The sequence below is a fragment of the Protopterus annectens genome, chromosome 4.part0, assembly GCF_019279795.1.
Source record: "Protopterus annectens isolate FY-2018-M chromosome 4.part0, PAN1.0, whole genome shotgun sequence".
In the NCBI taxonomy this organism is placed as follows: domain Eukaryota; kingdom Metazoa; phylum Chordata; order Ceratodontiformes; family Protopteridae; genus Protopterus; species Protopterus annectens.
Window position 1 is genome coordinate 1,058,285,104 of NC_056733.1, and position 12,027 is coordinate 1,058,297,130.

Sequence of the window (12,027 nt, forward strand, 5' to 3'; positions counted from 1 at the left end):
TGGGATGACTATGTATGCTTACCTAATTGGTAATACAATTATTATTCTTATCAGTTGTTTACTTGTTATAATAGTTTTCTGTGATATTTTTCGTCCAGTTTCATGTAAATGGCATAAAGAAAGTGGAAGATGAAAAGCTGCTCAACTCCACGCCATGGAGCTGCCATGTTTTTAAAAGTGCATGCATTTATACTGGGTAAGAGTTAACTTGAAAGAATGTACACCAGACTTTCGAGTATGCATAAGGGAATAGTCTTGTATGTGCAACTGTTTAAGATTACACGGGCACACACTTTGCTTTTAGGTTCATAGAACATAGGTTCATAGATTAGTACTAAGCTAACTGCCCTTGTGGGCTATTTTGAGCCTAGCCAGTTACCCCCTGTGAGAATCAAACCTTGCACCTTGTGCCTTAACCATTATGCCAACATCCCACCCTTTTGTATACTATCGTCCCTCTTTCACAGTGAATTTTAGGTTGCATAATTCAATGAATAGCCAGTGTGATTCTCAGCTCTTTTTTTAAAGAGCAGTAGATGGAAGTACAGTCTAGGGGGCTATAAGTAAATACATACATAACATGAGTGTCCTTGGGTTTGTCCTTCATCTGCTGTACATTGATAGTCCATGTAGCTAAGCTTCATTGTGCATATTGTTTTTACTTGTGTAATTGGTTCATGAGCTGTAACATTTTGACAGGCTGTACTACTGACAAAACAGTGTTTGCTGCAGCATTGGAAAAAAAAGGGGGGGAAGTAAAAAGCAACACCCTGAGGAAGCAGAGCTAGTGTCAGTCATTGTCTGACACAGGGTGTTTTCCTGTTCAGGAATATCTTAGTTTTATTAATGTGCAAACCATTGGCAGCTATAATTGAGGGGAGAGAGGCTGAAACAGTCCATAGCAGTGATGGCGAACCTATGACACGTGTCAAAAGTGACGCGCAGCACAACGTTTTGGGTGACAACTCCAGCGATCACCAACACTCATGTTACCAAAGACACTGCTTTTGCATTCGTTGCTTATGTGAACTGCAGTGAATTATTTCAGGAGCTTTTGATACGCAAACCCAAAAGCTTTGCCGTCACTGCAAGGGGAAACAAAAATTAGGCTTGCTTGTAGATTTCTAGTTCCCACATCACATGCATTAAATAATTTGATAATCTGGGATGTGTCGACCTCGCATTAATTTGGGGATTGCTAGAGCCTGGGATGTGTCGACCACACATTTAATTTGGGGATTGCTAGAGCATGCCAAAGACCAATTTTTGCCTTTTTTATAAATGCACATCTGTATGGTTAAAGCAAAGGATGTTGTCCATGGTTCCATTTAATTGAGTTAGTGCTGCATTTGAAGTAGGGGTTGATTCATGACCATATTATTGTGTTTATTTTTTTTTTATGCATGTACTGTAACAGTTGGTGAATGAGGTTTAAACCTTTTGTTCTGTTTTTTTTTTTTTTTGACAGGGTGAAGATGCTTAATCTTGAAAGGCTTGAAGCTCAGCTTAAAGCTTGCCATTGCCAATTTGTTTTTTCCAAAGCAAAGGTATGTACTGCTGTTTTCTTGGCAGTGTAGATATATCTCCACAAAATGTGTCCTAGTAAAGGCAGTACATTTAATCTGGAACTGTAATTCTAAAATGATCCCATTTCTGTGCCCTGCTTTTAAACTGTGGTGTGATGCTTTATTGTTTGATACCCCATCCATTTCTGACTTCAGCTAAGCTAATTGTTTTCATGTTTTAAAGAGCACGGTTTGCTTTTGTCTGATGTTCTTCGTGTTTCACTGTTGCAGTCATTACACTTGGGTTATCCTGCCAGGGGTAGCCCTCAGTCAGCCCTAATACCAGAGGCTTAGTATTTCTGCATCAGTTGCTGTCACTTCAGGACTGCCGTCAGGTCGTCAGAGGTATAAAAACAGGCAGCCGACGCCATTGCATCAGTCTTTCTTGCAGAGGAGCCTGAAGCAGAAGCAGTTCGCACGAGTGCCGGTCGGCCGCTACCTGAGTTTTCATTTCCGAAATTGAATCATTTTGAAGTCTTCTAAAGCCAAGTACCCCGTTGGAGATCCTTGTTTCTTGCTTTAACTGATGTCAGAAAAAAGTTAACAATTGTCTCGCCTGTGGAAAGCAAATACCACACTGAGATTTCCATTCTTAATGCGTCACCTGTTTAGGCCCAGACAACGACGTACCTCGCTGTTTGTTTTGTGCTTTGTTCAGCACATGAACTATTCGTCGTCTGGCCCTTATTTTAGCTAAATACTTTCATTCTCTATCTCTGTATTCCGAAATGGCTTTGGTAAGCCATCAGACTAACGATCTTACGAAAAAACGTAAAGATAAAGACAGAGACAGACCGCACAGGTCCAAAATTGCCAACGACTCTTCCGTTAAGCTAGTTGCCAGTCTGCCGGTACTCGTGAGGTGCTTTCGCAGCCCCTGATGCCTGCTTCAATGGATTTGCAGGCCGCTACCGAGACCCGTTCAGAGTATGCAGCGAGGCAACTCTTTGATTATGGAACATGCGGATGTCTCTACCTTGGATGGGTCTGGAGCTGCTGTGCAGGAACCGGCTTCTGAGGAAGTTCTTTGCACTACCGATGTTTGACACAAACCGACTTCTTTTGCGTTTTCAGTTCTTTCTAAAACGATTGTTTTTAAGGCCAAAAATACGGGCTACGCCTAAAAACAGACGACCCAAGCGCCTGCTTCCTTGCCACAATCTCAGAAGCTTAAAATGGCAGAAGAACTGATCATGCTGATTAGGGAAAGCCAGCCTTCCCCTGCTAAAAAAAAAAAAAAAAAAAAAAAAAAAAACTTGTCCCCAGCAGCTTTATCTGACCAAGAGTCCGACAACTCTGAGGTTTCTGAATATGAAGACATGCCCTTATCTGCCTATGAGGATTCAGATGCAGAGGAATCCATTCCTGCTGCCTCAGCTCCAGAGGATTTTTCTTTTGGTGAAACCCTACATAATTTGAGAGAGTATTTCCATTGGGAGTGCCAGGATTATCCAAAAAGAGACTCTGGGATTTTTTTTATTTAGCACAGCACGGACCCTTGGCTATCCCTCCTGTTCTGGATGATGTCATTATGGAATCCAGTCTAACTCCTGATACTTTACCCCCTGCTCCAATGAAACCTGACAGGTACTACAGAGTCCCTGACTCTCAGAAATTTCTCTTCAAAAATCCTACTGCTGACCCAGAGGTCATCTCCCAAGGACCTAAAGGAATTAAAGCAACTACAGCTAAGAATCCCACCCCCTTGGACAGGGGTTCCCAAGCTTTAGACAGATGGGGTAAAAATGTATACACTTCTGCAACTCTCGACATTAGAGCATTGAATTGTCAGTTCCACATGCTGAAATACCAGCAACATACTATGGAACTAGTTAAAAATGATCTACCTTTCCTGACTGTGCAGAAAATAAAGAATTACAGGAGCTTATGCATTCTGCAAACCAAGTCAGCAAGCAATACCCTGCAATGTGGGTTTGACGTCCTAGAAGCATCTTGCAGGGCAGCAGTCACAGGTTCTGTACTTAGAACGCATACCTAGCTTAAGGAGCAGGCCTTGCCAAATCAAAATTATTAGATGCTTCTCTGAACATGGACAATTTGTTTGGCACCAAAGCAGAAGAGGTTTTTAAAAAAGATGGAAGAAAATGCTGTCTATGCATACAGGCAAACATTTTTTTGCAAGTGCAGCCTCCAAGATTCAGTAGGCATTGTCCCTCAAAACATTGGTCCTTTCCAACCCCCTCAAGGCCATCTCAACCTAGATCCAGGGGAAACAGCCCCCCAGATTATAGTCTCAGGGTATGCAGATGTCTAAGCAGTGGAGTACTTCCACTTCTAAAGCAGGGAGTGCTAAGCCACCCCCTTACGGAACGAATTCACAATGACTTCTCAGTTCCACTCCTCACCTCTGCCCAATTGCTCGTGCCCCTAGGAGGAAAACCTGCCCACCATGCAAAAAACTGGACCTCCATCACCAACGATCAACGGGTCCTCAACATAGTATCCCAGAGGTACAAATTTTATTTCCACACCCTGCCAACCCCAAAAGGGTTCCCAGACCTTCCTCCAAACCAGTGGGCAGAGGCACAAAACCAAGTTCAGTCCCTGCTGTCCATAAGGGCAATTCAGCCTGTTCCTGCAGAACAGACAGGCCAAGGTTTTTATTCCAGACTTTTCCTGGTACCCAGAAAAGAGGGCACCTGGCGCCCAATCTTAGATCTATCCATTCTAAACACCTTCCTGGTGATACCAAAATTCAGACTGCCCACCCTACAGCAGCTACTCCCTATGTTGTCCAAAGATGCCTCGTTAGCCACCCTAGACCTAAAGGAGGCTTATCTGCACATCCCAGTCAGGGACTCCTGCAGAAAATATCTAAGTTTCAGGGCAGGATCTATGCACTTTCAGTTCTCTGCACTTCCCTTTGGTTTATCCACTGCTCCCAGAGTTTTCACAAAATGCCTTGCTCCAGCCATTGCTTTTTGCAGGCAAAGAAGTATTCACATTTACTCCTACTTAGACGAATGCCTGATTCAGGCAGGCAGGAAAAGTTGGTTACAGCACCTGACCTTTGTAAAGGACCTACGGACCTCCCTGGGGTATACTATCAATGAAAAGAAATCAAAACTAGTCCACACACAAAACAGTTGTATTCCTGGGAGCAAGCCTGGACACAGCATCCCAGATGGCATTCCTTACTCCAGAAAAACAAGCCTACCTGACAGGCTACTTTTCTGTTAGCCACCAGAACTCAGATAAAATGGAAGCAAGAAACACAAATGATAAATCCACAGCAACCAGTTTGATTTAGCGCTTTCGTCGGCCTTAAGCCTTAGACTTCATCAGAAACACCATTAAAGAGCTGTAACATACTTGTATACCATACACCATATCACATGGTCACAATACCACTCCCCTTAATTAATAAAAAAATTGAATTAAGTTAAATTATTTAAAAATACCAAAACAGTATACATATATAATTTTATAATTTATGTAGTGTGAACATCACCAGTAATAAAGCAACATTTTATTAACATCAGAATCTAATAAAATAAGACCGATATAACAATATATAACCTGAATAGGTAATAAACGAATAAATATATAAATAAAATACGGTTATATCCATTTGATTAAGCTTGTGCATTATGCCATAGTAAATGGGACTTTGCATAGTAAAACACATAACCATAAATTGATGCTTTTATACATAAATTTCATGTGCCTGGTTAAATCTCTTATACATCCTCTATAAAATCCAAGGTGGACAGTTATTCATTTTAACAGGTTCCCTTTTATATGCACAAGTATGCCAGTGTGGGTATTAAATGTACACACCCTGACGATGTCCTGAGTGTGTGAAAATACTATAAAAATGTTCACATGTGAAACTCGGATTTTAATTTCAATAGGCTGGAAATAAATATGGTCTCATTAAGACCGGGGTTGGCTGTTGCATTTAACACTAATTCCCTATATTCCAAAAACATATCATTTGGCCCACTCCTCGTGTCTTTGTCAACAATTTGTTCCAGACCTGAAAATCTGAGAGTAACCACTACATTCAAACACATGTCTAGCCAAAGCGTTACTCAAATTAACTTTACGTATATTGTACATGTGTTGATATATCCGCTTGTTAAGAGCATTTTTGGTTTTGACAATGTAAAATCTTGCACATTCCCGACATAGCTATGTACACCAAACATTTGGTCAAACAGTTGAAGTTTTGTCTCAGATTTACTTCACCATACCCCTCAATGTGAATAGCTATGATGTGGCAACATTGTAGACAATGCCCACATTTTTTCATACTACCTCCCCTACCTCTGTAAGTATACATTTCTAAAATGTTTTTGATGTTACTATTTCTTTTATACACCACCAATGGCTTATGTACCATTCTTTTCTTTATGTTCCTCATCATCCATTAATATACACCAGTTGTTATTAATAACCTCCTTAATATCCTTGAATAAGTGACTAAATGTAATGATCATAGCCCGGGTAAAACCCCTTTCCACAACCTCTGAATTCTGGTTGGTAACAACATTTGTTGAATTGTGAGAAACTATGGCTTCAACTTTAGTTTCCTAAAAGAGGAAAAAAATGCCCTTCCATTCTTTTTCTGGTGACCTCCTGTAATATAGGGTCAATTAATGAATTGGGGTACCCCCTTCTTAATAACCTAGACTTCAATGTCCCAATTTCCTCTATAACTTGTTGAAAAACACTCACCATCCTTGCCAACCTCACAGCCTGTCCCTTCACAAGTGATTTTTTTCTGGTGAGGGGGATGGCAACTGTCAAAATATAATAAGGTGTTGGAAAAAGAGGGTTTTCTATAGATGGTAGAAATAAAGCATTTGTTGACAACATCCTTCTTGATTTCTAAATCTAAATAATAAACTTTATCCGTAGAAGCTTCCATAGTAAAGGACAAGAAGGTTGTACTTTCGTTCAGAAAGTCAAAAAACATATCTAAACCTTCTTGTGAACCTTCCCAAAATATAAGGATGTCATCCAAAAATCGGCCATAAATTTTACAAAACTTGAATAAGTCGTTCTTAAACACTACAGTACATTCTCATTGTGTTAAAACAATATTGGCAAATAAGGGGGCACACGCTGCCCCCCATTGCCACTCCTACTTTTTGTTTGAAATATTGTCAAACAGTGAAATTGTTGTCGAGAATTAAATCCATAAGCGTTCTGAACATTAAAATCCTATCATGCCCCAAAATGGTGTTGGAACATAAAAAATCGTAAAACCACAATGTACCTGTCTCATGGGGAATAATGGTAAATAAATCCTTTACATCGATGGTTGCAAAAATCAACTGTTCACTATACAAATTATCTTTTATTTTACTCAGTCCCATGAGTTCCTAAGGATATGCTGATATTTTTCCAACACATTTTTTAAATTTAAAATCGACAAACTTCGCCAAGTTGAATGTCTTCAATCTGTCTCAAAGGGGGGGTCAACAATATTTTTGTGGATTTTAGGGATACTGAATATTGTCGGTATCTGAGGTGTTTTTTGCTGTAAAAAAAATAATTCACTTTTAGTAACTTGACCGTCCATTAACAAGTCATTCAAAGTGATGTCAATGTTTCTATATGCAATATTAACCTCATTGACTGATGTCTCTTCATAGCTTTCACTGTATAAATGTGTCAACATTTTTTTTCTGTATTAGATCCTTTGTCCCATAACCACAACCCCCCACCCTTGTCTGGTTTCATTACCCTAATACTTTTGTTGTCACAAGTCTGCTTGAGTAAATCGTTTTCTTCATTAGTAAGATTGGAAATATAGTCATATTTCCCACGCTTAACCAATTTTCTAATTTGGTTAGCACATAAATTTTCAAAAACTTGCAGCATAGGGTACAAGGGGGGATTAAACGTACTAGATTTTTTACATTGAATACATTGTGTAGGACTAAGTTCATTCTCAAAAAACACTTTGAGATAGTTTCCTCACAAAAATTTTTATCTCTAATAAAGCAGTTATAATGGAGGATATCCTTGTACGAACAAAATTAAGCCCTTTTTGAAATAATTCAGTCCGTTGTGTATCCACATTGGCATCACTTAAGTTAAATATCTTAAAATCACCATCACTATTGGTGATATTAGCCGACATCTGAGTATTCAAATCATTCACCACCTGTTCTCCCCCCTCCCCCGACCTCTGTAGGTCTGACCTCTGTTGGAGAATGAATTCCTGTAGTTCCCATTGTTCTCCACTCCCTGCCATGTGTGTACTGCCTTGTTCGATTCTGGAGGCGCTCTGACCTTTTCAAGAGAACCTCTAAAGGTACTGAAACCTTGGGGTGAAGTCGTTCACACCCCCCAAGAACCTGTAAAGGTACTGAAACCTCGGGGTGAATGTCGTCCACAACCCCCATGGCCTCTTGACTGACATAGTCGTCGTAGTTGACATTAGCCCTTTCATTGACCTGTTGTCCTCTATAATTACCATTAGGTAGGGGGTAGGCCTTACCAGACTCGTATTCCTTTCTATCCCTGTCTAACTTTTTACCTTTTTTTATTTACTAACTCATCCACATACTAATGAAAGTTAACAAACTTTGCCCTGTACTTGTCCATTGTTAAAGGAAAACACAAGTCACTTTTAAGTGTGGCATCACAGTAATCAATAGTCTTTTGAAGCACGTTCATTTTTCTGTCGTCTTTCAGTAATAATTCAACTAGTTCACAACCATGTCTGTTAAACATGGCAATTAAGTCATTATAAAATTCAGAGCCATAAACAGTACCTGTAGGGAATTGCCTTGTCCTCAAACCCTTGGGTACATGCTCCATTCGTAGACACTCACGCAAATAATTATTTTCAACTTGTAATTTCCTATATTTGGTAATCTCCTTTTCAAGATGCACAAGCTGCTCATCTACAGTTCCGATATTGTTATTGCTACTAATAGCAGTATTGTAATCCTTAAACTCACTTTTAAAACCAGCGTTCATCCATTCTGCGAGTGAAAAAGACGCCAAGCCTCTCGCTCCTTCTGAAGTGCTGTTGACGCCCCCTGCCACTTGACGTTCAGTATCGGACGTCGTAGACGGTATGGGGGTGGAATTAGGACTCTTCAGCTGGGGGAATGGAACTATCCAGTGCATCATGGGTACGACCTGATCCGCTAATGTTGTGCCCGAAAGTGGTAGGTAGGGTGCTCAGGTTCCTGCCCAAATCCGTAATCTGACAGCACCTGAATTAGTGCTGCAAGGCCCCCAATGGATCGATTCAAATCCTGCAGGGAGCCTGCCGAGATGTTATCGTTATCGGCACTTGTCTCCATAGTCTCACCAACCAAGAAGCATAAGAAAACAAAAACTATTCAGATAAATGGAAGCAAGAAACACAAACGATAAATCCACAGCAACCAGTTTGATTTAGCGCTTTTGTCGGCCTTAAGCCTCAGACTTCATCAGAAACACCATTAAAGAGCTGTAACATACTTGTATACCATACACCATATCACATGGTCACAATACCACTCCCCTTAATTAATAAAAATTACATAAAAGTGAACCTGTTAAAATGAACAACAGTCCACCTTGGTTTTTATAGGGGCTGTATAGAGATTTAACCAGGCACATGAAATTTATGTATAAAAACATCAATTTATGGTCGTTTTTACTATGCAAAGTCCTATTTACTATGGCATAATGCACAAGCTTAATACAATGGATATAAATGTATTTATTTATATATTTATTCGTTTATTAACTATTCAGGTTATATATTGTATCAGTCTTATTTTATTAGATTCTGATAATAAAATGTTGCTTTATTATTGGTGATGTTCACACTACATAAATTATATAAATTATATGTGTACCATTTTGGTATTTTTAAATAATTTAACTTAATTCAATTTTTTATTAATTAAGGGGAGTGGTATTGTGACCATGTGATATGGTGTATGTTATATAAGCATGTTACAGCTCTTTAATGGTGTTTCTGATGAAGTCTGAGGCTTAAGGCCCAACGCTAAATCAATAAACTGATTGCTGTGGATTTATCGTTTGTGTTTCTTGCTTCCATTTATCTGGATAGTTTTTGTTTTCTTTGCTTCTTAGCCACCAGAACCCATTTATCCGCAAGGAAAATCCTGCAAGCTCTAGGGTTCATGGCCTCCTGCATTCTACTCATTCCATATGCCAGAATGCATATGAGGAAACTACAATGGTACCTAAAAAGTCTTTGTTTCAACATTATCAAGACCTGGAAACTATCATTCCTATGATACCCTGTTTAAGGAAAGGTTTTCTTTGCTGGGCAGCAGCATGCAACCACAACAAGGGACTTCCTTTCTCACAATCCCATGCCGCCTAGACCCTCACCACAGACGCATCAGACTATGCCTGGGGTGCACACCTGGATGGCAGGTGCATTTAGGGCCATTGGAGGCCAAATCAAATACATCTGCACATCAACCAAAAAGAGATGCTAGCTGTTCAGCATGCCCTGACAGCTTTCAGACCCCCTACTCTCTCCGGGGTCTCTAGTGATCAAAACAGAAAACACCACAGTGATGTGGTATATCAACAAACAGGGAGGGACTCTTATCTTCTCTGCAGGCTCGCCATGACCCTTTGGCATATGGCCTCAGCCATGCAAATACACCTGCTAGCACAATTCCTGCCAGGCTCCCTTTACTCTCTGGCAGGCAACTTAAGCAGAAACCTGCTAGACCACAGAACCTTTAGCCTTGTAACCCAGAAATGAGGCACCCCTAAGGTGGATCTCTTTGCCTCCTAATCCAATTATCATCTCAGCAAATTCTGCACCAGGGAACCTTACAGCAAGGCCTGGAAAGTGGATGCTCTATCCTTCCAATGGGTAAACCTCTCTGTCTATGCATGTCCCCCTCTAGCATTCATTTCAAGGGTACTGCTCAAAGTAAGGGAGGAAAAACCAAGGGTAATCTTGATTGCCCCAGACTGGCTTTGCCAGCACTGGTACCCACTGCTGTGCAGCCTGTCACCCCTACCACGATGGCACCTACCTCAGATCCCAACACTCCTGACCCAGAAAAATGGAGAATTCATGCATCCTTAATTGCAGACCCTGAACCTGGCAGCCTGGCTTATTCCCTGGTCTCTCCTCCAGCTGCCAGCCTAAGCAAACAAATCCTGGATATTATATGTGAGGCCAGACTCCCCAGCACTAGAAAATCCTGTGCTGACAAGTGGAAAAGTTTTGCACCTGGATCCAGGCTGAGGGAGCCGAAACAGCACAGCCATCCCTACCTCTCATCTTGGATTACCTAGCAGGCCTACTACACAGGGGTCTATCCTTCTCTTCTATTAAATTTCATGCCTCTGCCATCTCTGCTCAGTAGAGCACAGAGGCACATCTCTTCTCACACCCTCTCATCAGACAGTTCCTAAGAGAGGCTAACAAGTTAAGGCCACCCAAAAGAGCTCCTACCCCAGCTTGGGACCTTAACTTTCTGTTGGAAAAGCTCATCCTACCCCCCCCCCCTTTGAGTCTGCATTTTCAGCAGAGTTAAAATTCCTGTCTTGGAAAACAGCCTTGCTTCTGGCATTACTTCAGCTAGAAATGTTTCAGAGCTACAACCACTCATGGCTGTAGAGCCCTTCATCATTTTCCACACTGACAGGGTCTCCCTCAGGACTAACCTATCCTTCATGGCTAAAGTGGTGTCCAATGTGGCTCTCAACCAGTACATTAATTTGCCCACCTTTTTCCATAACCTACAAAACAAGGGGGAAAGAATTCTGCACTCTAGATGTGCACAGACAGCTCAGATTCTATCTGGATAGGACTAAATCTTTTAGAAAAACTGACTAACTGCTAGTCAGCTTCTCAGCAGGGGCAGAGGGCAAGGCCATATCCAAACAATCTCCAAATGGATAGCACACTCCATCCATTTCTGCTACAAACCGCATGGGAAACTGCTGCCAAAGGGGGTCAGGATGCATTCCACCAGGGCAACCTCCACCCCTGCAGCTTTTCTCAGAGGGGTCCCCACCAGTGACATCCTGGAGGCTGTAACATGGACTTCTTCTGTTCATACCTTCACCAAGCATTACCACCTGCCTGTGTTCTCCAAATCCAGGGCAGGCTTTGCCATCTCAGTCTTGCAGGGCATCTTGGCCAGCCCCCAGTTGTCTTGACTGCTTCCACCCTTTTCATTAGCTTTGGGAATCAACCCAAGTGTTATGACTGCAACAGTGAAACACGAAGAACATAGTACAGTTGTGTACACTTACCATAAATGTAGATGTTAGAGTGTATTCACTGTTGCAGTCCTGGTTTCCCACCCTCCATATCTCTGTGTGTGTGTCTCTGTCTCTCTGTGTGTCTCTCTCTCTCTCTGTGTCTCTCTCTCTCTGTCTCTCTCTCTCTCTCTCTCTCTCTCTCTCTCTCTCTCTCTCTCTCTCTCTCTCTCTCTCTCTCTGTCTCTCTCTCTCTGTCTCTCTCTCTCTCTCTCTCTCT

The 12,027-nt window shown here is 41.3% G+C and overlaps 1 protein-coding gene across 2 annotated transcripts in view; it reads left to right on the forward strand.

Moving 5' to 3' along the window:
* Nucleotides 1–12,027, forward strand: part of CCNG1 (cyclin G1) — a 294,124-nt gene that overhangs the window by 100,887 nt on the left and 181,210 nt on the right. For both annotated transcript variants that reach the window (XM_044068987.1, XM_044068986.1), the window contains exon 4: nt 1,469–1,547. In XM_044068987.1, the coding sequence (XP_043924922.1) occupies nt 1,469–1,547 (79 nt within the window). The remainder of the gene's footprint in view (nt 1–1,468; nt 1,548–12,027) is intronic.